Source organism: Saccopteryx bilineata, chromosome 6 (assembly GCF_036850765.1).
Source record: "Saccopteryx bilineata isolate mSacBil1 chromosome 6, mSacBil1_pri_phased_curated, whole genome shotgun sequence".
Lineage (NCBI taxonomy): Eukaryota > Metazoa > Chordata > Mammalia > Chiroptera > Emballonuridae > Saccopteryx > Saccopteryx bilineata.
In genome coordinates this window covers 122972904-123000641 of record NC_089495.1, presented here as the reverse complement: position 1 = coordinate 123000641, position 27738 = coordinate 122972904, and the positions used below count along the sequence as shown (strand labels likewise).

At 51.2% G+C, this 27738-nt stretch overlaps 1 protein-coding gene across 4 annotated transcripts; it reads left to right on the top strand.

Annotated features, from left to right (window-relative positions):
- Window positions 1-1791: 1791 nt before the first annotated feature.
- Window positions 1792-27738, top strand: FBF1 (Fas binding factor 1). 4 transcript variants are annotated; one of them, XM_066234750.1, is made up of 26 exons: window positions 1792-2002; window positions 2990-3075; window positions 3853-3880; window positions 4381-4422; window positions 7925-8066; window positions 8576-8653; window positions 9225-9341; window positions 9680-9818; window positions 9956-10089; window positions 12794-12893; window positions 13745-14221; window positions 15251-15349; window positions 15605-15693; window positions 16125-16183; window positions 19415-19515; window positions 19625-19777; window positions 20659-20766; window positions 20845-20984; window positions 21073-21191; window positions 22878-23000; window positions 23086-23271; window positions 24044-24220; window positions 24311-24448; window positions 24577-24694; window positions 25808-25945; window positions 26620-27738. In XM_066234750.1, exons 4-25 carry the CDS (start codon window positions 4393-4395, stop codon window positions 25939-25941), a joined length of 2961 nt encoding a protein of 986 aa, XP_066090847.1. In that variant the 5' UTR covers window positions 1792-2002; window positions 2990-3075; window positions 3853-3880; window positions 4381-4392; the 3' UTR covers window positions 25942-25945; window positions 26620-27738. The 4 variants fall into 4 exon arrangements, with proteins under 4 accessions (XP_066090847.1, XP_066090850.1, XP_066090848.1 ...); XM_066234749.1 differs by having other exon boundaries at window positions 1829-2002; window positions 25827-25945; XM_066234753.1 differs by lacking the exon at window positions 25808-25945.

The window sequence follows — 27738 nt, the reverse complement described above, 5'->3', positions numbered from 1 at the left end:
CTTTCACTGTGTGGTTTAACTTTGGTTCCTGTTAAGCCAAATTCGGAGGGACCGAAACATGAAAGACAGGAACAAGGTCTGTCGTTTACACATCAAAGCTTTTTTTTTTTTTAATTTTTATTTATTATTATTATTATTTACAGAGACAGAGAGTCAGAGAGAGGGATAGATAGGGACAGACAGGAACAAAGAGAGATGAGAAGCATCAACCATTAGTTTTTCGTTGTGACACCTTAGTTGTTCATTGATTGCTTTCTCATATGTGCCTTGACCGCGGGTCTTCAGCAGACCGAGTAAGCCCTTGCTCGAGCCAGCGACCTTGGGTCCATGCTGGTGAGCTTTTGCTCAAACCAGATGAGCCCGCGCTCAAGCTGGCGACCTTGGGGTCTCGAACCTGAGTCGTCCGCATCCCAGTCCAACGCACTATCCACTGCGCCATCGCCTGGTCAGGCTACACATCAAAGCTTTATTGTCTAGCTTGGCCAAGCGGCGGGAACTCCGACAAAAATCTGACGGAGAGCGCACCGGCCCTTTGTTCTACTTAGTTTTTATAGTTTTGTAAGTGGGAAGTACAGAAGCAAAAATTGCAATTAGGAGCTCCTTACCACTATTGGTTATAGTCATATGTCCTTTAACATGATAATGCCACGTTCAATTTGCAAGCCATACATCCTTTTGGGGAAAACAAAATTTACAAGCCAACACAATGGTAGAAAGATGTCTCTTTACATATTAAAGGTATTCCTATATTATCTAGTGTTTATCTGCCATCTCTCTGTCCAGAGTCACACGTGTTAACCACAAGCATTTACATAGGACAGATAGTTTCGGTGGGGACAAATGCCCGCAAATGGCTCATTGCTATGAGAAAAGGTTTATTTTGGTTTTTCTCTCCCTGTACTTGGCTAGCCATTCACCCTTTTCCCCACAGGCATGGTGGAATGTCTGGGGAATCCATGTTTCCCTCCCCTTTGCATTTACAACACAATGCCAAGGGCTATCCTGACTATGCCAATCACACAGTACAGAGACTATTCTCACAATTTCTCTGCACACCTTAACCCAAATTAATAAAATGTTCTCCAAGCCTCTTATAATATTAATATTAATTCTGTAGCCTTTGGTACTTTACAACACCTGCGGGTGAAATGATTCAGTGGCTCCTCAGTTCCTACCTAACAAGACACATTTAGCCTGTGTTGTTACCCATCCCTGGCTAAACGTGTCAGTGGGGGCAGGAATACAGAGAAGATGCATGGGTCCAGTGCATGTTAATCATGGTTAGGCAGTGGTGACCCACCAGCACTGCTTTCCTTGCGGGTAAACCAACCCACTAACCCCCTTTTCCTTTGTAAAATTGAAAGACCCATAATAAAATCTGTAACACAAAAAGTGTTATGTGTCTTTATTGCTGATGGTATTGGGTTTCATTCTGGCTTTGCATCTTTGATATTTCTTTTTCCTTTTTCTTTCTTTCTTTCCTTCTTTCCTTTCCTTTCCTTTTTCCTTTTTCCATTTTTCTTTTCTTTTGTCAGGAAGATCACAGCCACTGTCCTAAGCTTTGGAATGTGAAATAAATACATAATTTGACATTTCAGTCTTACAATCTAACACATTTCACACACCCTCCTCATCAGGAGTCACCTTTGGAAGAGTGCTCGGTCCTGGCCTCCAGAGAATGACAGAAGAAACCGACCTGCATTGGACACTAGAGTCCTCTGCTCCTTAGCAACGGGCGGAGCTGCGAGGCAATGTAGTGTATGTGGGAAATGTAGTTTATCTTGGCGTTCCTGTCCCTTTGGCTCTGGCATGTGAGCGAGCCTCGGACTACAACTCCCAGGGTGCCAGGCGCCTCTTTCTTTTGGAGGCAGGGTGATTGACTCAGTGATGGCCGTTCGTTGGGATCCGAAGCGTGGTTCCTAACCGACCTGAGCTCGAGAGGAACCCGGAAACGTGGCTATGACTCGGACAAGTCCCATCGACTATGCCCCCGAAGAGAAAGGTGCGTAACCGGGGAATTTTAGGTGCTGGGAGGATCGTCGGCTGCTCTGGGGTCGAGATGGGCTCATCGTGCAGAGGGGTGACGCATGGAAGGGCGCGGAGTGGCTAGACCGAGGGCAAGCCTCCGGCGGGGCCCTTGCTAAGGGGCGGGCTTGGGATTTTAAAATGACCGGCACTGAGTTGGCTGAGCAAATGCGACGATGTGGATGTGATGGTACTTGTGGCCCTGTGGCCTTCGCAAACCTCAGAAATTCCCGTAGTTTGGGAAGCTGGGACACGATCTCCAGGAGATGACCGGAAGTTTCTGGATGTAATATGAGACAAAACGTGTTTGCACAAATTAGGTCGTAAAAATTGCCATTGCAGAGAAAAAGAAACAGAAACATGCAAAGTGGCCCCTGTGGGTCACCCCCAAGTAAACTTTGCATTCTAATGACAGGACAGGCAAACACCAGAGTAACAGCGCTGACTTCCTCTGACTCTTTCCTTCCAAGGAGTGCCAAAGGTCGTTTCTAGTGACGCTGAGGAAGGGGCGGGAAAGAGTGATAATTCTTTATTAATGGGCTGGGTTGGATTTCTAGTTAGTGTGAAGAATTTCCACTGTCAGTGAAAAGACGGCCTGTCAACTGCTGAATGCTGCCTAGAAAGGAGTGGTGTGTGTTACCTGGGAAAGTGCATTGGCTGCTGTGCTGGGCACCCCACCTGCTTTCTGAAATGGACACCTGCCATCCCCCCACGTCCTCTTTCCAGTGAGGAATGGGGAGCAGTGCACTTTATTCAAGTCATCTTCAGGCCTCCAAAAGCTCACGGAGTTACCTAAAACACATTGCCTCTCATCTGAATTGTTCCTGCTATTAGGAATTTTTAATTTATGGAAATAGGTTTTGACCTCTTGAATGGGTAAACAGAGAAACCTTCATAAGCCTTGGGCTCAAGCACAATTAAAGCTACATCATTTTAAAGCAACCACTTTGATTTTCTTCGTTAGGGAGTGTGAACCTGATATGGGCAGAATTCAAATGAGGTGGACAGCATTGTGAAGGAGCTGCAAGCAGCCCCCGGAGCCTTGAGATGGTAGGCAGAAAGCAGAGTAAGATGTGTGGGAATGGGAGCCTTTCCCCCTACCCCCAAGATCTTGACTGCATGGAGCACTGCAGGGATTGGGCCGTGAGGACCAGGATGTGGTACCCCCTGCACCTCCGCCAGAAGAGTGATGAGCAGTAGCATTGATGTTGAACTTGTGATGAGTGAGCATTTCTTCTGAGCCTCTGAATGTCCAGCTGGAAGCACTTTTAACTCTGTCACTGTACCGGCTTTGGGATATGGAATAAAGCAGAGGTCCCCAAACTATGGCCCGGGGGCCACATGCAGCCCCGTGAGGCCATTTATCTGGCCCCTGCTGCACTTCCAGAAGGGGCACCTCTTTCATTGGTGGTCAGTGAGAGGAGCACCGTATGTGGCGGCCCTCCAACGGTCTGAGGGATAGTGAACTGGCCCCCTGTGTAAAAAGTTTGGGGACCCCTGGGATAAAGGAAAACATTCCCAATCACGTTGCATTTTGGCTGGGAGGGTTTGCGTTTGGCATTTGGAATTCAGGGAAAAGGAGAGACTTCTGCTCATGGGGGTTAGAGGGGACATCTGCAGTGGTATCCACGGTGGCTAGTGGGTAATATTTCCACCTCTGAATGAGTCTTCTCAGAAACTAGGAAAGCATAAAGGGCTCATGGCTCTAAATGTCATTTGTGTTCCTTTTTCCTCTGGTGACTTGGCAAAAGGCAAAACATACAGTGTTCTTGGTTTCAACACACATTTGTTGTTTGATCTCGTTGAAATGTTTTTTTCCCGTTTTAGGCACCAAAGACAAAAAAGGGATTGAAAGGTGAGTGGAGAGATGGGATTTTACTCAGTACTTGCACGTGGCTTCCCACATGCCCCATCGGAAAGTAGCCAAGGAGGTGTGCCTCCAGACCAGTTCTGGGGGTCTTAGATGGAAGGTACTAGGAGGCTGTTGGTATGAAAGAAGCATGTATGTGCTCAGAAATCTTGGACACTTTTCCCAAAGAGGCACACTGGGCTCCGTTTGGAGTCTGGAAAATTGGCTTATTGGCCATTGTGTCATGTAGAATGTAGATTCTACTGAAAATCTTCACTATCTTCCTTTGAGAAAGTTCTTTTCAGTTTCTATCCTGGGGTCTTTCAGTAAGGCGATGTGACTTGTTGCCAAAGTGTTAGAAAACATCTCATGGTCAATGAAGAGAGAGCTAAGCCTAAGGTCCAATGTCTGAGAGTCCTGAGGTCCTAGATGAGGTCTTAGACTTGGGGCTGTAAGGACTATTCTTTTTTCCTCCTGAAGTCATGACACCACCCTTTCTGTTCCAGGCTCCACTGACGATGTCCTTTATGACCTCCTGGGGGATGAGAGTAAGTGCTGCTTCTCAGAATTCCCTGATTTAGGCTTTTTTTTTTTGTTTTAAATTGAGATATAATTTACATAAAATTTACTTTTTTTTTTTTTTTTTATAGGGACAGAGAGAGAGAGAGAGAGGGATAGATAGAGACAGACAGGCAGGAACGGAGAGATGAGAAGCATCAATCATCAGTTTTTCATTGTGACACCTTAGTTGTTCATTGATTGCTTTCTCATATGTGCCTTGACCACGGGCCTTCAGCAGACCGAGTAACCCCTTGCTTGAGCCAGCAACCCAAGCTGGTGAGCTTTTTTTTTTTTCCTCAAGCCAGATGAGCCCGCGCACAAGCTGGCGAGCTAGGGGTCTCGAACCTGGGTCCTCCGCATCCCAGTCCGACACTCTATCTACTGCGCCACCACCTGGTCAGACAAAATTTACTTTATTTTTATTGATATTTACATCTGAACAATGTTTTTTGTTTTTTGGTTTTTTTTGTTGTTTTTTTTCTGAAGCTGGAAACGGGGAGAGACAGTCAGACAGACTCCCGCATGCGCCTGACCAGGATCCACCCGGCACGCCCACCAGGGGCGATGCTCTGCCCACCAGGGGGTGATGCTCTGCCGTTTCCAGAGCCACTCTAGCGCCTGGGGCAGAGGCCAAGGAACCATCCCCAGCGCCCGGGCCATCTTTGCTCCAATGGAGCCTTGGCTGCGGGAGGGGAAGAGAGAGACAGAGAGGAAGGAGGGGGTGGGGGTGGAGAAGCAAATGGGCGCTTCTCCTATGTGCCCTGGCCGGGAATCGAACCTGGGTCCCCTGCACGCCAGGCCGACGCTCTACCTCTGAGCCAACCGGCCAGGGCTTGAACAATGTTTTATTATTTTTTATTTATTTATTCATTTTTAGAGAGGAGAGAGAGACAGAAGAGAGAGACAGAGAGAGAGAAGGGGGAGGTGCCAGAAGCATCAACTCCCATATGTGCCTTGACCAGGCAAGCCCAGGATTTCAAACCAGCGACCTCAGCATTTCCAGGTCGACGCTTTAGAAGCAGGGAGGCAGACAGACTCTCACATGTCCCCAACTGGGATCCACCTGGCATGCCCACCAGGGGCGATGCTCTGCCCACCTGGGGCATTGCTCCACTGCTAGAGCCATTCTAGCACCTGAAGCGGAGGCCATAGAGCGGTTCTCAGCACCAGGGCCAACTTTGCTCCAATGGAGCCTTGGCTGCGGGAGGGGAAGAGAGAGAGAGAGAGGAAGGAGAGGGGGAGGGGTAGAGAAGCAGATGGGCGCTTCTCCTGTGTGCCCTGGCCGGGAATCGAACACGGGACTCCCACATGCCAGGCCGACGCTCTACCACTGAGCCAACCGGCCAGGGCTCTGGACATTTTATGTAAAATGGAATCATACGCTATGTGGCTTTTGCCTCTGGCTTTCATTTACTGTAATGTTCCCAAGGTCTCCTTCTTCATTCCTCTCCATGTCTGAGCAATAGTTTACAGCATGGATATGCTACATTTTGTTTATTCATTCATTAGTTGAGAGATATTTGGGTGATTTCCACATTTTGCCTAGGCTATTGTGAATAATGCTGTTATGAATGTTCATGTACATGTTTTTGTGTGGATCTGTGGGGGTTTTTTGTTGTTTTCTTTTTTTTGTATTTTTCTGAAGCTGGATACAGGGAGGCAGTCAGACAGACTCCCGCATGCGCCCGACCGGGATCCACCCGGCATGCCCACCAGGGGGCGTTGCTCTGCCCATCCGGGGCGTCGCTCTGTTGCGACCAGAACCATTCCAGTGCCTGGGGCAGAGACCATGGAGCCATCCCCAGTGCCCGGGCCATCTTTTGCTCCAATGGAGCCTCAGCTGCGGGAGGGGAAGAGAGAGACAGAGAGGAAGGAGAGGGGGAGGGGTGGAGAAGCAGATGGGCGCTTCTCCTGTGTGCCCTGGCCGGGAATCGAGCCCGGGACTTCCACACGCCAGGCCGACGCTCTACCACTGAGCCAACCGGCCAGGGCCTGGATCTGTGTTTTCAGTGCTCTGGGGATGTAAACCTAGGAGTGGAATAACTGGACTGGATAGTAACTCTGTGTTTAACTTTTTGAGAAACTGTCAGTCTATTTTCCACAACAGCCACACCATTTTACATTTTCTTCCTCAGTGTGAGAGGGTTACAGTTTCTTCACATCCTTGTCAATACTTATTACTGTCTGTCTTCTTGATTCTAGCCATCCTAATGGCTGTGAAGTTGCATCTCATTGTGGTTTTGATGTGCATTTTCCTAATGACTACTGACATTGAACATCTTTTCATATATTTATTGGCCATTTGTTTATCCTCTTTGGAGAGGATCTTTTTAGATCCTTTGCCCATTTTTTAATTGGTGTGTTATAAGATTCCTTATTATTCTCGGTGTTAGTCTCTTTCTTTTTTTTTTTAAAGGAAAGTTTATTTTAATTTTTTATTTATTCATTTTAGAGAGGAGAGGGAGAGACAGAGAGAGAGAGAGAGAGAGAGAGAGAGAGAGAGAGAGAGGAGAGACAGAGAGAGAGAAGGGAAGGGAGGAGCTGGAAGCATCAACTCCCATATGTGCCTTGACTAGGCAAGCCCAGGGTTTCGAACTGGTGACCTCAGCATTTCCAGGTCGATGCTTTATCCACTGCACCACCACAGGTCAGGCTAGTCTCTTACCTGTATGTCCATGTTTGATGTTCTGAGGAGCAGGTCAGGGTCATGGAAAGCTCACCTGGGACAGCAAGGCTGCGGTTCCCCATACCTGGCCCAGAAGATCCCAGCAAGTAGAGGCCCTTATGTTTGTTCTAATGACAGCGAACAATGCGTTTCCTTAGGGGTAGATTCTTTATTTGTCACCAATTGGCAGTTAGGCTTGATGACCTGCTTGGAAATATACTGCCCCCTCCTCCATTCAGGTTTTTTAAGGGACAACATCAGAATCTGCTTATGGGGCCCATTTCCTTCCTCCAACAGGCCCATCTTTTCACAGGAAGGTCTAGGAGACAGCTTGGTGGGGAACCTGTGACTCTTTTCATCTTCACACATTCCTGCCTCCAAATGTACTTCGCTTCCCCTGACCCAGGCAGGCCAAGGAACCCAAAATTTTCCTTGGCTTTGGACAAAAAGTCTCAAGCCCCTTCTCACTGTCCAGCAGCTGTCCCAGGGTCCTGCTGCTTGGTTCCCCCTGCAGGCAGTTTCAACACTGGCTGAGCCTTTGGGAGAAGCTCTGAGAGCAGATGTTAGCACCTTCTCATTCCGGCTTCGAAGAGCAGCTGCTTTTGACTCCCAACTCCAGACTTGGGCCTGTCTAAGCCTGGACGTGTGGAGGCTCTGTGCTTTGGCCTTGCCTCTGTCCTTGTTCTGTGATCCTGTCAGGTCAATTCTTCATTTGTCCCACATAGACAAAGAGGCAACATCTCCACCAGGCTGTTAGGAGCATGGAGGCACTTAGCAACCACCATCTGAGCACCCGTGAGAATTTCTCCTTCCCAATTTTCCAGGACTTGGATGACATGGATGCTGATGTTTTAGGTCTGAAGAAGTCTCATTTAGCCTCTAGCAAAAGTGGTGCAAAGGGTCCTGGGAAAGAAGAGCTACCTAACAACTCCAAACCTGCTGATATATTACTAGCCAATGAGAAAGGTGAGTAAGACATAGCTCCTTAAATCTATGGAGGCTTTGGAGGTGTGGAAGATGCTAAGAAGGAAACTTGACTGTCCTCTGGGTTTTCTCTGCCTAGTATAGAGAGACCAGGAGCTGTGGATGTGAGTGTTTATGGTAGGAGAGGGAGACAAGTTGAGTTTCTTTCCTAGGGCTGTTCCAATCCCTCTAAGTCCAACATGGCAGCTCCTGGAGAAGCCATTTGATTTAAATTGGAGAGTTTTATGGTAGCCTGTGCATCTCCCAGACCCATGTCTCTGGAGGGCCTTGTCACTAGGGGACAGGTGGCTTCCAGAATATGTTTCCCTGCCAGAAGCCTGTGTGAGAACTGGGAGGTATAGACAATCCATGACTATGTCTGCGGTCACAGTCCCTCAGCTCCACCTGGGAGAAGTACACACCATCCCACGGCCCCAGTCACGGAGTGGTAGAAGAACCATGGCCAGAACAGATGCAGGCCCATGACCTTGCATTCTCTGTGCTCTCTGCAGGGGATGCCATTCCCACAAAGAAACCATCTCCATCTCCCCGCAGCTTTGGGCATCAGTACAAGAAGTTTTCTTTTGAAGGTACCACAGGACTCATAACCACACTTTTGGGACACTCCAGTTTTGGGAATGGGGTAACCATATTGCCCATAGCTGAGTCACTGTGAGTCAGACAAGGAGCAGATAACTGGTGCCACTGCTTTAGTTCCTTGTGAATCCAGGGAGGGCTGTTACGTGTATTCACCCAAATATTTAGGGAACTTATTTGCAAGGACTTTGAAGCCAGACATCAAACTAAAGATTTTATAAAGTAGAGGAAAAATTCCTTTCCCTTTATGAATACATGAATATTTGACTTCTCTTCTGATGCCTAGGGACATTTCCCGAAGGCTGTGCAGACAGCAGAGTCTGGGGTCACATGCAAGTCATGTTGGCCCACAGGCCCAAGGCCACTCTCCTGTTCCCTCTTCTCATGTGGAGTTTGGTCTGTGTCAGAGCCCCCTCACTTAGTCTCCTCTAGATGTCAAGGGGCTTGTCTTTATATCAGAGCAGCTGGGAAGAATAATAACATAACAGCTCCTCCAGCACAGCTCAAGGCTTGTCTTCCTGGGGTAAGTGCAGTCTGACCTGTGCTTTCCCTTCCGGCTGTGAGACTTGGAAGACCCGTTGGCAGGACTTCTCCCCGATGATGAAGGAATCACCAAGAAGCCACCTAAGACAGAGAGTAAAGTGGCTTCCAAAAATAGCCCAGCCCCAGTCAGAGATCAAGGTATGGAGGGTGGGTTTGTTTCTTGTCCGGGGAAGATGCAGTTGGCAGCCCGCTAACTGAACTTTGCAGTGCAGAGCCAGAGACCCACTGGGTGGGGACTGTAGGACTGAGATCCAGAATCAAAAGATTACTCCTCTCTAAGAACGAGGGTGGGGTGTGTGAGCCTGGAAGATCGGCATTGAGGTGGGTCAGGTCCTGTGGGCAGGCCAGATGTGTTTGATGCTTGCTACTCCATCCAAAGGTCAGGATAGCACAGAAACACTTCCCTCAGCCCATCCAAACATCACAGTAGAAGGCAATATGACTATGGGCATTATGCCCGGTATTCTGTCTCCTAGGTCCTTCTATTCCCCTAACTCCTAGGGTTACCCCCATCCGAAAGAAAGAAGAATTGTTATTTGATGATGAAGACAACCTCATGGCCACCCTGGGGTTTGAAGACAGCCCTGAAACAGAAAGGAAGCAGACAGGAGACCAGTAAGGATCCTTAGGCAGGGAGAGTCCCTGGCCAGGCTGTTGCTTCAGGTCCAGGGAGACACTAGAGAGTGGGTACAGCGTGGGCCCACAGGAGCCCCTCGTACTCACATGTAATAGCCCTGTCTCCTTTCCTGCAGGGAAGGGTCCAGTCCTGCTCGCTCCAAGCTGGATGAGCTGCTGGGTCGAGGCACTGCCACCAAACGTCTGGCTCACCCAGGCACAGGGGAGCACTGGAAATTCAAGCTGGACAGGAAGTACCAGAGGCCACAGGGTAAGGAAGCTTGCAAAGCAGGGAGGTGGGGTGGGGGACCCCCAGAGCAGATTTTTGCCACACCTGTAATAAAAAAGCTTTGCATCATCACACACACACATTATTTGTGCATTTATAACTAAGATAAGTGTCATGAAATAGTAATTACCACATTCAATACTTTTCTTTTTTTTTTTTTTTTTTTTTTTTTGGTATTTTTCTGGAGTGAGAAGCTGGGAGAAGCTGGGAGGCAGAGAGACAGACTCCCACAGTGCCCGACCTGGATCCTCCCAGCATGCCCACTAGGGAGAGATGCTCTACCCATCTAGGGCATTTCTCCGTTATAACCTGAGCCATTCTAGTGCCTGAGGTGGAGGCCATGGAGCCATCCTCAGCGCCTGGGCCAACTTTGCTCCAACAGAGCCTTGGCTGCAGGAGGGGAAGAGAGAGACAGAGAGGAAGGATAGGGGGAGGAGTGGAGAAGCAGATGGGCGCTTCTCCTGTAAGCCCTGGTTGGGAATTGAACCCAGGGCTCAACACTATTTCTAATTTATAATTACATTGATAAGCAGGTTTTTTTGTTTGTTTTATTTTGGGGGTTTTTAGTGAGAGGAGGGGAGGCAGAGAGATAGACTCCCGCATATGCCCCGACCAGGATCCACCTGGCAAACCCAGTAGGGGACGATGCTATGTCCGTCTGGGGCCTTTGCTCCATTGAAACCAGAGCCATTTTTTTTTAGATCCATTTTTTAGCACCTAAGATGGAGGCCATGGAGCCATCCTCAGTGCCTGAGGCCACCTTGCTCAAGCCAATTGAGCCGTGGCTGTAGGAGGGGAAGGGAGAGAGAGAAGGGGAAGGGGTGGAAAAGCAGATAGTCGCCTCTCCTGTGTGCCCTGACCAGGATTGGAACCTGGGACATCCACACACTGGGCCAACACTCTACCACTGATCCTACTGGCCAGGGCTGATATGCAGCTCATTAAACTGGTTTCTTAAGCGTCGACCTGGAAATGCTGAGGTCGCCGGTTCGAAACCCTGGGCTTGCCTGGTCAAGGCACATATGGGAGTTGATGCTTCCTGCTCCTCCCCCTTCTCTCTCTCTGTCTCTCTCTCTCCTCTCTCTGTCTCTCTGTCTCCTCTCTAAAAATGAATAAATAAAAATTTTAAAAAAAAGAATAAACTGGTTTCTTTACCTGCTAATAGGTAGCAGCTCACAGTTTGAAAACCACTGCAATGTTTCTCAAAGCGATGGCCCAGGGGCCATCTGTTGAATCATTCTTGTTACACACGCAGCTCATTGGCCTCACCTAAAGGATGCCGGGCAGTGTTCTGCTGGTGCAGTTTTAGCAGCTCCCCCATGCTCTTGAGAGCTGGAGGTGGAGATGTGGAGCTAACCTGATGCCCAGCCTCACCCTACCTCCAGAGCAGCTTCACCTGCATGCTCTCACACATCAGGGCTTAGGGCAGAAGGAGCAGCAGGAGATAGACTAGACAGGGTTGCTTTTGCTCTTATGGGAAAGAAGTGAGCCAATATGGGGCTGCTGTCAGCTCACTGGAGAGTCAGAGGAAAGGGGGCCTTGGGGACAGATTAAGGGGATTAGCCCAGGATGAGCTGCTGCTGCCCACTGCTCCCCTGGTTGCAAGTCTTGTGGGGTGCCTTAGAATTTAGGAGATGTATGCCTGTGGGGAAGAAGAGGGTTAAGGGAAAGACGCAGTGTGCTCCAGGGAGGAGGAGCATGCCCAGTTCAGCTTTTTTTTAAAGCAGACTTCTGTAGCCACAGCAGAATTTGACTCCCCTGCCCTAGATCACAGGCTCCTTGTAGCCGGATAGCTTGGTTGGTTGGCATGTTGTCCTGATGCACAGATGTTGCCAGTTCAATCCCTGGTTAGGGCACATACAGGAATAGACTGACATTTCTGTCTCTCTCTAAAGTCAATAAATAAAATAGTTTTAAAAATAGGTCACAGCTGGCCTGACCAGGTGGTGGCGCAGTGGATAGAGCGTCAGACTGGGATGCGGAGGACCCAGGTTCGAGACCCCAAGGTTGCCAGTTTGAGCGCGGGCTCATCTGGCTTGAGCAAAAAGCTCGCCAGCTTGGACCCAAGGTCGCTGGCTCGAGCAAGGGGTTATTCAGTCTGCTGAAGGCCCACGGTCAAGGCACATATGAGAAAGCAATCAATGAACAACTAAGGTGTCGCAATGCGCAACGAAAAACTAATGATTGATGCTTCTCATCTCTCCGTTCCTGTCTGTCTGTCCCTGTCTATCCCCCACTCTGACTCTCTCTCTGTCTCTGTAAAAAAATAAAATAAAATAAAAATAGGTCACAGCTGGCCCTGCCCGGTTGGCTCAGTGGTAGAGCGGCGGCCTGGTGTGCGGAAGTCCTGGGTTCAATTCTCAGCCAGGGCACACAGGAGAAGTGCTCATCTGCTTCTCCACCCCTCCTCCTCTCCTTCCTCTCTGTCTCTCTCTTCCCCTCCCGCAGCCGAGGCTCCATTGGAGCAAAGTTGGCCCAGGCGCTGGGGATGGCTCCATGGCCTCTGCCTTAGGCGCTAGACTAGCTCTGGATGCAACAGAGCGATGCCCCGATGGGCAGAGCATTGCCCCCTGGTGGGCGTGCCGGGTGGATCCCAGTCAGGCGCATGCGGGAGTCTGTCTGACTGCCTCCCTGTTTCCAGCTTCAGGAAAAAAAAAAAATAGGTCACAGGTTCTTTAATTCACAGACAAAGAAGATTCCTGGGGCAATGAGGACTTCACCTTTGGGGCCTATCAGCCTACCATGGGCTCCTCCGAGGGCCGGCAGTTCCGCCAGCAGTCGGTCAGGTAAGCAGGCCTACTGGGAGTTTGACCTTGGAGACAAGCTATCTGCTGGGTAATGAGCTAGCCTCGCCCCATCCCATCAACAGTCTGGTTGGGAGACCGCACTGTGTAGGGCTCTAGGCTCTGCAGGTGCTGAAGGGAAAGGTAGGTGGCCCAGTCACACCCCATTACAGGCCAAGGTGGTGGAGATGGTCCCCAGCAGGAGCTGGGCCCTAGTTCTGCTCCCAGCCTCCTCAAAAGGAGAATTGTCTGAATTTTTAATTTTTTAAGTCTTGTATTTTGAAATAATTTCAAACTCACAGGAAAATCATAAGGACAATAAAAAAACTCCCTCTTACCTTTTGCCCAGACTTAGCATTTAACATTATGCCATCTGGTTTCATCAGCCTTTCTTCCTCTTTAAATAACCCTCTGTACACATCAATATTTTTTTCCAATTCCCATATATTCTGGACCTTGGAACTAGCTGCTATTGGCCAGTGAAACATTTAGGCAGTAATAGAATAAATGAGCAGGTAACAAAACAACTGTTTCTGGAAAATCACTTGATCTGGCTGATTTTTCCCTGGATGTGTGTGCCGATGGTTTCACTTGGTCCTATTTGCGACAGATGAAATTGTTCCCGGTTCATGTGCTGGATTTCAAGACATCTGTGTTTCATAGTGTTTTCAAACAGCATTTAGCGGCCACTGCTCTGCTGCCTGATCCAGTGGGCTATGCAGAACCCCTGGGCATCTAGACTCCTTGGTGTGAGCCAAACAGTCACTCCCCAACAGTGGAGGGAAGGATTGGTCAGAGGCTCCTTGGGACAGGCTGCTTGCCCTGTCCTAGACCCCTTTCTTTTTATCTTGAAGTAGGTTCTTAGCAGAAGGTGACACAGATCTCAAGAGAGAACCAGGCTCCAAGCAGAGCACCCCAGCGACCATCAGCCCCAATCACCCCCGGAGGGGAGCAGCTGACTGGTTGGGCCTGAAGGAAGAAGAGGAGGACCTGCTCCCTTCTTCTCCCACTAGAGAGCCTCAAAAGGGAGGCTCTGTGCTCTCTACCCCCACTGTGCCCCATCCCGAGAGCCAGCATTCTGCTCCAGGCCTGTACTCTGCTGCAGTTGGGCTGTCCTCCGCGGAGGCAAAGCCACCACCCAAGGGTGCAGATTGTCCTGCCAAAGCCAGCCAGCCTTCCCAGCTGGGAACATCTGATCAGAAGGAGGAGGAGGATTGGCTGAGCTATGCCTTGTCTCAGAAGAAGTCTCAAGGTCTGGCCAAAGAAGAGCATACTGTGATCTCTAAAGACCAGAGCTCAGTGGGGGCAGCTGGCCGACCCCCTTCCAGCAGGTACGGGCTTGGGCTACTGTCTCAATTGGATGGAGGACCAGGGAAGAGTCCACTTCTTCCTTGTGCTTCTCTCCCTCTGGGCGCTGCACAGGGAGTATCTGGCTCCAGCCTTTGCCCGGGTGCAGACACAATGGAACCAGGGGGCTATTGACACTCACACCCCAACTGCTATGGAGGTAGGTGCTGACTTGACCAGGTGGTAGACAGAAGATGCCCTAATGTAGCAAACATGCAGCCACCTCTGAGCAAGGATTCCACCCACAGTGCCCTTGGGTTGGCAAAGCCAGTGTCCAAATCATCAGAACTTGGGATGGCCTAAATGATGTGTATATGGGCTGAGATCTGCCTGTGCTCTTTGGGGTTTTAGAGAAGACAGTGGCCAAGAGGTGACTCCTGGGGAAGGAAGCCACAGAATGATGGTCTTGTGGGACAGGAGAGTGAGTGACTCCTGAGAGCAGGAAAGCCAAAGGGGCTGGAAAAGCTGGGGTCATCCAGAGGGAGTGGCAAGATGCTGTGTGGTCAGAGCAAAGGGGAGGTGAAGTGACAGGCCAGGGACATCACCCAGCCCTGGGGTTGGTGTGATTGAGGAGGGCAGCTTTGGCCTGGACCTGAAACCAAGGAGAAAGCTTCCTCACTGACTCTGAGAGCCAAGAAGAGAAGTGAGAACAACATACAGAGAGGAGGAACCCAAAGGACATCTGGACCTGGCAAGAGAGTCAGCAGAGCCTCAATCTAAAAGCTTTGAACTTGAACTTAACTCTAGTGCCTGTAACATGTCCATTGTCACTCCTTGGACTGTCATTCAATGTTTATTCACTGGGCACTGGGTGGGCACTGGGGTGGGGAGGGTGTTCTGCAAGCCCAGGGGTTTTGACATGGGAAGATTCCCATGATGGGATGGTGGGAACAGGAGAGCTGGGGGAGGTGGGAAGAGGAACAGCCACACAGCTTCATGGTGGAGGCTTGTCCTGACCTTGTCCAGCCTGACCTGGACTGCTCCCACCTGCACTTTAACGTTTATTTCCTCAGCCAATCTGTTACCAGCACTCAAGGGCTTGAGCAAAGAGCTGCTGAAGGGACCTCAGCACCAGCAGCACAAAAGCCACCTGCCCGGCCTGCCGCCTTGGGGTATGTCTGCAGCCTGGCTGAGAGTGGTGAGAGGCACACTGGGGCCAGATGGCCTTCCTCCCCTTAGACAGTTGGTATATGGTATCCAATACCTTGTATTAGGCCCACTAATTAAGAAGCTTCCTGAAACTGGTGCCCCATCTTCTTCACCCCCAAGATCTCACTTTAGTAAACTGCCAGCCACGGAGGCCTTTCCAGTCAATGGCATGAAACTGATGTTTTCCTTTACTGCCAACCCCCCACCCGTGTCCTCAGGTCCCCTGTGACTTGGAACCCAGCCATCTTGGCCCTCACTGCAGGTGACTCAAAGAAGGATTCTGCCCTTGGATACCTCTCCAGCACTGGTTTGTTTTTTTGCTTTGTTTGGGGAGTTAACTCTGGGTAAGAAAGAGGCACTCTGAGCTTCTTTTGGGGCTTCCAGAACACAGTGACACTGGAAAGCTTCCTCACTGGCTCTGAGAGCCAAGAAAGCTTCCTCACTGACTCTGAGAGCCAAGAAGAGAAGTGAGAACAACATACAGAAAGGAGGAACCCAAAGGACATCTGGACCTGGCAAGAGAGTCAACAGAGCCTCAATCTAAAAGCTTTGAACTTGAACTTAACTCTAATGCCTATAACATGTCCATTGTCACTCCTTGCACTGTCATTCAGTGTTTATTCACTGGGCACTAGGTGGGCACTGGGGTGGGGAGGGCGTGCGCGTGCGCGCACACACGGCACCTTGGGGTCTCCATGGGCCTCCTTCCTGCTCAGTTCTCTGCTGTTGATCTTTCAGAGCCTGCAATGTGTTTCGCAAGCTCCCAGGAACCCACAGGGCTTTCTGTGCCTGTCCAGGTAGGGAGGGTAGACAAATAGTCAAATAGTTATAAGTCTCAGGCCCATGAATCAGTTCTCCCATGCTCAGAGACAACACCAGTAGTTTGACCTGACAGCCTGCCAGGATACCAGAGTGTGCACCCTGGCCCTGCCCGCCAGCGCTTTCCTATTCCTGTAGCCTTGCTGCTCCCAGGCAGAGCTGGGTGCTAACATCCCAGCATCAACAGGGAATTAGAGGTGGCACCCAGGCGGGGAAGCCAGGAGTGCTCCAGTCAGGAAGCAGGGCTGCAGTTGTCGTTGTTCTATCTAGAAAGCCTCCTCTATCCTTGCCATCCTCCCGCCACCCCTCCATCTATTTCTCAGATGTGGCAGTCACCTCTGACCCCTGGGACTGAAGAGGCCTAGCCCCCCAGGAGCGTATCCCTGGTAACCCAGAAGCACCTTTATTTATTTTTTGATTAATTGACTTTTTTTTCAAACATAGATCCAGAAGGTTTTTTTTTTTAATTTATTCATTTTATTTATTTATTTTTAATTAATTATTTTTATTTATTTTATTTTAATTTTTTACAGAGACAGAGAGTCAGAGTGAAGGATAGACAGGGACAGACAGACAGGAACGGAGAGATGAGAAGCATCAATCATTAGTTTTTTTCGTTGCGCATTGCGACACCTTAGTTGTTCATTGATTGCTTTCTCATATGTGCCTTGACCATGGGCCTTCAACAGACCGAGTAACCCCTTGCTGGAGCCAGCGACCTTGGGTCCAAGCTGGTGAATTTTTGCTCAAACCAGATGAGCCCACGCTCAAGCTGGCCACCTCGGGGTCTTGAACCTGAGTCTTCTGCATCCCAGTCTGACGCTCTATCCACAGTGCCACTGCCTGGTCAGGCTAATTTATTCATTTTAGAGAGGAGAGAGAGAGAGGGAGAGAGAGGGAGAGAGAGAGAGAGAAAGGGGAGAGGAGCAGGAAGCATCAACTCCCATATGTGCCTTGACCAGACAAAAGTGCAGGGTTTTGAACCGGCGACCTCAGCATTCTAGGTCAACGCTTTATCCACTGCACCACCACAGGTCAGGCCTAATTATTTAAATTAAAAAAAAATTTTTTTTTGACAGAGAGAGGGATAGATAGGAACATATAGAGACAGACAGACAGGAAGGGAGATGAGAAGCATCAGTTCTTTGCTACAGCGCTTTAGTTCATTGATTGCTTTCTCATATGTGCCTTGACTGGGGGCTGCAACAGAGTGAGTGACCCCTTGCTCAAGCCAGTGACTTTGGGTTTCAAGCCAGTGACCTTTGAGCTCAAGCCAGCAACCATGGAATCACAAGCTCAAGCCAGCGACCCCGTGCTCAAGCTGTTGAGCCTGCTCTCAAGCTGGATGAGCCCATACTCAAGCTGGCAACCTCAGGGTTTCAAACCTGGGTCCTCTGTGTCCCAGTCCGATGCTCTATCCACTGTGCCACCACCTGGTTAGGCGATTTATTGGGTTTTTTTGAGACAAAGAAAAAGGAGTAAGCATTTATTTTTTGTTGTTCTATTTAGTTGTGCATTCATTGGTCACTTCCTATATGTGCCCTGACCATGGATTGAACCACAACCCTGGTGTTTCAGGACAATGCTCTAACCAACTGAGCAACCAGCCAGGGTCACCCAGAAGCACCTTTGGAGTTGGGGGTTGGTGGGCAATCAGCAGGAAGCAGGGTAGCTATCAATATTTGGACTTCAGGCCTGACAGAAAGGGCCAGTGTCATAAGGTTTTGTTGTTATTAAGACTCTACTGGGGGCCTGACCTGTGGTGGCGCAATGGGATAAAGCCATCGACCTGGAACACTGAGGTTGCCGGTTCGAAACCCTGGGCTTGCCTGGTCAAGGCACATATGGGAGTTGATGCTTCCTGCTCCTCTCTCTTCTCTCTCTCTCTCTCTCTCTCTCCCCCCACTCTTTAAAATGAATAAAAAAAATAAAATAAAATAAAATAAAATAAAAAAAAAAAAAAAAGGACTCTACTGGGCCTGACTAGGTGGTGGCGCAGTGGATAGAGCGTCGGCCTGGGACACTTAAGACTCAGGTTCAAAACCCCGAGGTTGGCCCTGGCCGGTTGGCTCAGCGGTAGAGTGTTGGCCTGGCGTGCGGGGGACCCGGGTTCGATTCCCGGCCAGGGCACATAGGAGAAGCGCCCATTTGCTTCTCCACCCCCCACCCCCCCTCCTTCCTCTGTCTCTCTCTTCCCCTCCCGCAGCCAAGGCTCCATTGGAGCAAAGATGGCCCGGGCGCTGGGGATGGCTCCTTGGCCTCTGCCCCAGGCGCTAGAGTGGCTCTGGTCGCGGCTGAGCGACGCCCCGGAGGGGCAGAGCATCGCCCCCTGGTGGGCAGAGCATCTACCCCTGGTGGGTGTGCCGGGTGCCCGGTCGGGCGCATGCGGGAGTCTGTCTGACTGTCTCTCCCCATTTCCAGCTCTTTAGAAAAAGAAAAAAGAAAAAGGGGGGGGAAAAAAAAACCCCAAGGTTGCTGGCTTGAGCCCAAGGTCACTGGCTTGAGCAAGGGGTCACTGGCTCAGCTGGAGCTCCCTAGTCAAGGCACATAAGATAAAGCAATCAATGAAGAACTAAGGTGCTGCAGCTATGAGTTGATGCTTTTCATCTCTCTCCCTCTGGCTGTCTGCTTCTCTCTCAAAAAAAGAAGACTCCTGGGACTTGGCCATTTGTCTAGGAATCTGGGCCACTGCTAGGGAGTATATTGTTCTGAGAAAAAAGGGAGCCTTATTCTCAACCAGACCTGAGAAGGGAGGTGCAGTGATCATATAGCTCTCCAGGGCTCCATCCTTGGCCTCTAGGTGTCATGTCCTTGACCCCCCATCTACAGCCCCAGATCAGATGCAAGGCCTAGGAGGCCCAGTAAGCAGAGGGCCAGAAGTAGCTGGGCTCTGCTGAGTCCCTGCCCCTACCTGAGCTGGAACAGCTCTCGCTTTCCTGGCAGCCCCTGTACCTGGGTGTCCTGGTGCAGAGCCTACTGCTGGGCACACAATACCAGAAGCAGGTCCAGAGTGCCACTCCTGAGCTCCAGGCTGAACTGTGTAGTCAGGCCTGGCTGGTAGAGCTGGAGGCCTGGGTGAGGGTTGAGGGGAAGCTGGCCAGGGGCAGGGCTGTGATGGACAGGTGTCACTGTGACAACTGGATGGCTTCCCCAGGGGGTCTGGGGGTTCTGCCTCCCTGCCCTCCACTCTGTCCCTCTTGCCATCTCAGGTGCAAAAGCTGGAGCTGGAGTGGACCCAGCACAAGCTGCTGCTGGAGAGTTTGCAGCAGCGATACCAGGCCGACCTGGAGCTCATTGAGAATGCTCACAGGTACCTACCCCCGCCTCTGCCCATGGCCAGTCCCAGCTGATGTGCTCAGAGACCCAGAGGGTGGCCGCCCTTGCCTTCTGAGCCCCACAGCTGAATGTTCTGTTGGCAGAAGCTGCATCAAGGAGCTAGAAACTTTATACCAGCAACGGGAAGAGTGCCTGCGGAGAGAGAATGAGGAGTTGTCCGCCCAGCACCAGCGGCGGTTGGTGGCCATCCAACAAGAGAAGGTCCAGGAAATGGAGCGGGTCCGGGAGCTGCAGCGGTGAGCGTCTGACCCCAGGCCAGGCGGGCAGGGAAGTGGGCTTCAAGGGCAGCCAGAGCAACCTGATTGCCATGAGACCCCCAAGCCGTGATCAGCAGCCTTTGAACCAAGGCCTTACCCCTTCCCTTCTGGGTGAAGACCCAGGTCAGCACACTGACTCATTGCACCCATGAGTAGGGGGACACTGCTCCTACAGAGGTGGGAGGGAGTACCCACAGGACCTTTGCTGTTTGGGCTGGGCCTGGCAGCAGCAAGCAACCGTGGGCTTACTCAGTCTAAGTTAATCCACTTGCTGCTGAACCTCTTGAGTCTAGTTACCCATCAACCCTGGAAATGGTTGGGCTGTGCCCGTTGAGTCCATCTGTTTGCCTTTCTAGGTTAGAGCAAAATTTAAAAAAGGTACATGAGTGAGTTGGCCAGTGAGGGCAGAGCCAGCCTTTTTATTTTTTTTTTATTTTATTTATTCATTTTAGAGAGGAGAGAGAGAGGAGAGACAGGGGGGAGGAGCTGGAAGCATCAACTCCCATATGTGCCTTGACCAGGCAAGCCCAGGGTTTTTGAACTGGCGACCTCAGCATTTCCAGATCGACGCTTTATCCACTGCACCACCACAGGTCAGGCCAGAGCCAGCCTTTTAACACTAATTAGCATCCAGACATGCCTGTGTTTTCCTCTGTGTACTGTCCTTTGCTGAATAATGAAAGGAATCTCCCTCTTAGAGAGTGGATGTGGTATTAAGGCACCAAGACAGATAAGGCTAAAAAGCCAGGGAACCTGAAGCAATTCCTGGAGGCAAAGGGGAGGCCTGGGAGCACTACGCCCAGAGGCACGCTTCTCCCTTGAGAAGTGGCCCACGGTCCACTCTCCCCTTGGCCCTGCAGTGCCTCCATCCTGGAGATGCGCAAGGACCATGAGGAACAGCTGCAGCGGCTGAAGCTGCTGAAGGACCAAGAGATTGATGCTGTCACCAGCGCCACCTCCCACACAAGGTTCGTGCGAAGTCCGGCCCTGCCCACCCCAGGGATGGTACTGGGATCCCCAGGCCAGGATGAACAGATCTTCCCTAGGTCCCTGAATGGTATCATCGAACAGATGGAAAAGTTCTCTAGCAGCCTGAATGAGCTGTCCTCTCGCGTGGAGGCCTCATACCTCACCACCACCCAGGAGCGGGAGCTAGGCGTTCAGCAGCAGGGCAGCCAGCTCCGAGGTACTGCATTGCTCGTGTGTCCCTCCCTTATTTTCCCATCTCCGTGGGAAGATGGGAAGATAGTGAGTGCCCTGTGGGTTGCTCCTAGCTCTGCAGGAGAGCCTGGGCCGGCAGCAGCGGGACATGGAGGAGGAACGGAGCCGGCTCCAGGAGGTCATTGGGAAGATGGAGGCCCGCCTGAATGAGCAGAGCCGGCTGCTGGAGCAGGTGGGTCCATCGCCCACCCTATTCAGGGCCTGTCTCCTGCAGAGCACCCAGTACATGTCAGCGGTACTCTGAGCTCACCCCTCAGGCTCCCAACTTCCCTCTGAGATGCTCCCACCCCCCGCTTCCTGCCTCTGCCTCCCTCATCCCTGCCTCCGGAAGTGCCCATGCCTGCCGCAGCTGAGCTCCTCTAATGCCCATCAGCTGCATGTCCCATTTTCTTTTCTTTTTTTTTTTTTTTTTTTTTTTTAACAGAGACAGAGAGGGAGTCAGAGAGAGGGATAGACAGACAGGAACGGAGAGATGAGAAACATCAATCATTAGTTTTCCGTTGAGTGTTGCAACACCTTAGTTGTTCATTGATTGCTTTCTCATATGTGCCTTGACCACGGGCCTTCAGCAGACTGAGTAACCCCTTTCTTGAGCCAGGGGTTGACCTTGAGCCCAAGCTGGTGAGCTTTTTGCTCAAGCCAGATGAGCCGCGTTCAAGCTAGCGACCTCGGGATCTCGAACCTGGGTCCTTCCGCATCCCAGTCCGACGCTCTATCCACTGCGCCACCACCTGGTCAGGCTCATGTCCCATTTTCTTTCCAGTCACTGGAATCTGTCATGACAGCTGATGCCTGTGACATTGGGAGAAATGCTCTTATTTAACAGATACATTTTGAACTCCCTACATATCTTTCACATATAAGAGTAAGCATGGCCTTGGCCGGTTGGCTCAGTGGTAGAGCGTTGGGCTGGCGTGCTAAAGTCCCAGGTTCGATTCCCGGCCAGGGCACACAGGAGAAGCGCCCATCTGCTTCTCTACCCCTCCCCCTCTCCTTCCTCTCTCTCTCTTCCCTTCCTGCAGCCAAGGCTCCATTGGAGCAAAGATGGCCCAAGCGCTGAGCATGGCTCCATGGCCTCTGCCTCAGGTGCTAGAGTGGCTCTGGTTGCAACAGAGCAATGCCCCAGATGGGCAGAGCATCGCCCCGTGGTGGGCGTGCCAGGTAGATCCCGGTCAGGCGCATGCGGGAGTCTGTCTGACTGCCTCCCCGTTTCCAGCTTCAGAAAAATACACACAAAAAAAAGAGTAAGCATTATTCTGTTAAAAATACCTTCCCTTTCCTTTGTACTAGGTTATAACATGATACATACATTTCACTGAAAAACTAAAATGCAGGAAGAAACAATAAAGCAGAAAATGAAAATTATCTACTAACTAGAGATAGCCACTGATGAGATCATGTATGTCCTGTGGACACAGCAATACATAGATATAGATCTTTTCATATTATGAACCATATGTATTCAGTCTTGCCTGTGGTAATTTTATTAAGCCCCTGCCTTGGGCCAGCGACAGTTTAGCATCTGACCTCATGCTGCATGTGCCCCACAACCCCAGGCATGCACGATGTCATGGCCACCCTGGTGCTCTGCCTGTTTGGCTGATGGGGAGACAGGCAGGCTGAGTGCTGTCATTGGCAATTCAGGGGCTGCCCTCAGAGCCTCCCAGCAGAGGTCCCTGGGCTCTTAGCTTTGGTGCAGTTAACCCCAGCGGCTGGGCTGAGTCCGCAAGTGCCCCTCGTTTCACACCTCTCTGGGAAGGAGGTATTTGTGACATAATAGGGGAGACACGGGCCAGGCTTGACTGGGGGCAGGTGGAGTGCTATGGGGGAATGTACTCTCAGCCCCGACCTGCCGCAGGAACGCTGGCGGGTGAGTGCTGAGCAGTCCAAGGCGGAGTCCATGCAGCGCGCCCTGGAGGAGCAGAGGAAGGTCATGGCCCAGCAGATGGCCATGGAGCGGGAAGAGCTGGAGAGGGCCAAGGTGAGCCAGCCACACCATGTTCAGTTGCCATCCCTGCCATTATGCCCAAGGACACTCACCCCTCGCCCTTGCACACTCATCCCAGAGTGCCTTGCTGGAGGAGCAGAAGTCTGTCATGCTCAAGTGTGGGGAGGAGAGGCGGCGCCTGGCGGCTGAGTGGGCTGAGTTTGTTGCACAACAGAAGTTGAGTAAGGACAGGGCCGAGCGAGAGGCGGAGCGGGTGCTGCAGGTGGAAACCTACCGGGAGGGCACCTTCATCAGCCTGGCCAAGGTAGGGCCCAGAGCCACAAGCCCTGCCCCTTTCCTTCCTGGTCCTCACTGTCTGCTCCTCCCTCAGGATGGGTCAGCTTAGCAAAGAGCATAGCAGCAGAGTTTTACTTGCAACCAGAATAATCAATAATAATAAGTAGCCTGACCAGGCCATGGTGCAGTGGATAGAGCATCAGCCTGGGACGCCGAGGACCCAGGTTCGAAACCCTGAAGTCATTGGCTTGAGTGCGGGCACATCCAGCTTAAGCACAGACTCACCAGCTTGAGCGTGGGATCACAGACATGACCCTATGGTCACTGGCTTGAAGCCCAAGGTCGCTGGCTTGAGCAAGGGGTCACTGGCTCGACTGGAGCCCCCACCACCCCTGGTCAAGACACATGTGAGAAAGCAATCAATGAACAACTAAGGAGTTGCAATGAATTGATGCTTCTCATCTCTCCCTTCCTGTGTGTCCCTTTCTTTTTCTTTCACTAAATAATAATAATAATAACAAGTCCATTTTACTGTCTTAGGTGCGTTATATATATTAGTTATTCAATCCTCATCACGTCTCCATGACTTAGATATTCCGGAATTGAAGAAACTGGGGTTCGGAGAAGTTGAGCCCCGGGGCGGGGGGGGGCAGCACTGAGGCCTGGCCCTGGGCCTCCTCCCAGAGTCAGGGTCATGTGGAGCTGCAGCAACGAGGCAGGCAAGCCAGGGTCTTGAACCGTGGGCAGAACCTGGTTCAGCTCCTGAGCGGACACTGCAGTAAAGACTTTGCCATCTCCAGGAGCAGGCAGAGCTGAAGATCAGGGCAAACGCGCTCTGGGTGAAGGAGGATCAGCTGGCGGCCGAAAGGGAGGCTCTGGAGCGGGAGCGGCAAGAGCTGCGGCTAGAGAAGGAGAGGGTCAGCGCCACTGCCCAGCGCAACAGGCTCCGTGCTGAGGAGGTGGAGAGGATGAGCCAGGTGCCAGGCAGCTCAGCTCAGGGCAGTGCCGGGGCTTGGGCAATGCCCTGACCTCAGCCATCCTGACTGACTTGGGCTGCCTCCCCACAGGTGGCTTCAGAGAAGTATGAGGAGGGGGAGCGGTTGCTGCGCGAGGCCCTGCAGGTACAGTCGGAGCAGCGGGCCCGGCTCCAGCTGATGCAACAGCAACAGGAGCAACTGCAGCAGCAGGAGCAGCATGTGCACCAGGCAAGGCCCCTCCCAGCTCTGGCTTCTAGTCTGGCTCCCCCAACCCCCACCAGTCCTCACCAATCTCCACCAATCCCCACTGCCAGCCTGCTGCCCTCACAGCTGTGTCTTTCTGGGGATGGGGATAGGAGCATCTGAGTCTGGCCCAGCAGAGGCTGCATCTGGACCGTGTCCGACAGGACCTGCCCTCCATCTCCACGGGGCTTCTTGCCAGGGCCCAGGGTCTAGCAGCCTCCAGCCCAAGTGGTAAGTGGCTCTGGAAGGGCGGAAATTTGGCCACTGGGCAGGGCAATACCAGGAGCATCCTGCCCTTGCCTCCCTCCGTGCCAGTCAGAGGGCTAAGTCTTTAAATCATCTCATTACCACTTTTACACAAGTAATGCATGTTCATTACAGAAAAATAAATTTGAAAATAAAGGGAAGAAAATTTTTTTAAAATGTCACTCTCAACCCCACTCTCTAGAGAGAACCACTTTTAACATTTTGGTGTACAACGTTCTAGACTGCCATGTGCATGTTTTTTTTGTTTGTTTTTTATTTTATTTTTATTGATTGATTTTAGAGAGACAGAGAAGGAGAGAGACAGAGTAAAGCATTAATTTGTTGTTTCACTTAGTTGTACATTCATTGGTTGCTTCCTGTATGTGCCCTGACTGGGGATTGAACTCACAATCTTGGCATTTCAAGATGACGCTCTAACCTACAGAGCTAACCAGCCAGGGCCAAAAACAAAATTGGCATTATAGCATATGCTCTTTTGTACCTTGATTTTTTTTACTTGTAAATGTACATATGGGACATGTTTTCATATCCGTATTTTAACATTTTAGTCAGCATAAGTTAGTGTAAGTTTCCATTATGAGGCTGGTCCATATTTTTTTTTTTTTTTATTCATTTTTTAGAGAGGAGTGGGAGAGACAGAGAGAGAGAGAGACAGAGAGAGAGAAGGGGGGAGGAGCTGGAAGCATCAACTCCCATATGTGCCTTGACCAGGCAAGCCCAGGGTTTTGAACCGGCGACCTCAGCATTTCCAGGTCGACGCTTTATCCACTGCACCACCACAGGTCAGGCTCTGGTCCATATTTTTAATGGTTTTCCACCAGGTGATTTTTTTGTCACTAAGATAAATACACGCACATCAGTGAAAATCTTTGTACATACATCTCTGCACCATTGCCTGATTATTTCCCTTTAATAAATTCCTAGCATTGGATTTGCCAGGTAAAATCCCATGAGCATTTTCAAAGGCTTTTGAGAGTTGGTGTATGTACCCAGAAGGTTGGTCCTGGCTGCACCTACCCACAGTGGTGAGAAGGCCCAGGAGAGACGGGCTGTGGCCATCCTGTTCTAATGCTTCAGTTCCTGACTTCCTCCTCAGCCTTTTCAGCCATGGTGGCTCCTGCTTCCACCAATCTTCAGGGAAGCCAGCCACTTGGCAGCCAGGGCCTCTCGCTCCTCCATGCAGAGCTAATGCTACTGAAATACACAGCTGAGCAGGTGAGCACCCCATAGCAGCGGTGGCCCCCACTCCAGGCCCGCCATTCTTTCTGGACCAGGGCCCCGTGGTCACACTGATGATAAGCAGCTCAGGGCAGAGGCAGAGAGGAGCACATCCTGCTCTGAGGAGGGCCAAGCCCACCCCCTGGCGGAGAATAATAGTGCAGATTGCTTAGTGAGCATCTCTGAGACCTGTCCTGCAAGGCAAGGTTCTGTTTGAAGCCATTGCATACATCTCAGTTGAACCTCACGATAACCCTGAGCTAGTAATGATAGCAATTACCACTGATGGAGCGTTTCCTGTGTTTCAGGCACTGTACTGACAACTTTATGTGCATTATAAGCCTTTACCCTTCCCCAACCCTTAAGGCAGGTCATGTTATCTCCATTTTACAGATAGGCTTAGAGAGGTGAAGTCATTGCTAGCAAGTGGCCTCACCAGGACTGAGACCTGGTCCCTCCCTTCAATGCCAGTTCTTCCTCCATGCCCCTTAACCCCTTCCAGCTTGCTGCTTCCCAGAGCCAGGGTCTAAGTGGGGAGGGGCCCCAGGTGAGGGCTGGCTCGGCTAGCACCCACTCCACTTCACTCTCAGTCCCTTAAGTCTGTGTCTCTGCTAACAAAAGTGGTACAGGAGGGAGCTAGAGGACTGCTCATCCAGCTCTCTGCCTTTCAGGACCGAGACTTCTTGGAGAATGAACAGTTCTTCCTGGAGGCCCTGAAGAAAGGCTCCTACAAGACTTCCCATTAGGCCTGAAAGGTCTGCCACCTCTTGGTCAGAGGACTCAGACCCCGGCAGTGTCTCCTACTACCCTGCTATCTGCCAGCACCAGGGAGGGGTGCCCAGGGAAGCCTGCAATGCCCAGGGCCTGATAACAACTCTTCTGGTGGACAGAGTGCAAGGGTGTTCTTTCTGAGCATGCTGGCTTGTGGCTGAGGCAGGCAGGTGCCCCGTGCCTCTAGGCTTGAGGTACAATGGCCTGTGGGGAGACATAATACTGAGTGTCTCAGCCCCAAGACACTGTCAGCCTCAGCTTTGGTTCTCCTGCCCCGAAGACGTACATCTTAGACCCCAGGGTCTGACTGGGCTCTGTAGCCTCTCCCCTCATTGGCAGGCAGGTGGTTTGGGGATCTTTTTTCCTGGACCTCTCCTGAGGCAGGGTATCTTCTCAAGGGATGCCATGAGCAGCCTCCTGCCCTCCCCACCTGAGAGGCCGGCAGAAACAGCACAGGGTCCCCTCCCTAATGGGGCTGACGAGGAGTCAGACCACACTCCTGTTTTGAAGGGCCTTCTATCCTCCTGGCCGGGGCAGGGGGGAGGACAGGGGCAGAGAGGCACCATGGCTAGCCAGGTTTTGCCTCACAGTCCAACATGCTCTTGGGACTCAGCTAGCCCTTCCTGCTCTCAGGCGGCCTCATGCAAAGTCCCTGCCCTGTTCCTAGCCGCCTGAGTGACTTGTCTCCACATGGACAATGACCTTGTAATCTTTTCCTAATAGGCTCCCCAGAGGAGGGGGGAGCCAGAGGTGATAGAGGGGTTGGGGGAGGAACTGGGCAAGAAGGCTTCTCTTGTTCTGTTCACCTGCCATGGAGGCACAGCTGGGTGGAAATGAAGGCGACAGCGAGGGTCTCTACCCTGGGTGGATACAGAGCACTGGAGACCCTGAGGGACACACTCAGGATGTCCCCCACCCCAAGTGGACACATATTTACATACCAAGGTTAGTTTGAGGGGTACCAGCAGGAGAAGGGTAGAAAGGTCACAGACCCACATCAGACAATAAAGTCACATTAT

Bases quoted from the DNA above. Each gene is read 5' to 3' on its own strand.
- FBF1 (XM_066234749.1), top strand. From the start codon at position 4,393: ATGTCCTTTATGACCTCCTGGGGGATGAGA. The intron at 12,894-13,744 runs GTAAGCAGGCCT...TTTATCTTGAAG, and splicing joins TTCCGCCAGCAGTCGGTCAG to TAGGTTCTTAGCAGAAGGTG. The intron at 21,192-22,877 runs GTGGGTCCATCG...GACCTGCCGCAG, and splicing joins AGAGCCGGCTGCTGGAGCAG to GAACGCTGGCGGGTGAGTGC.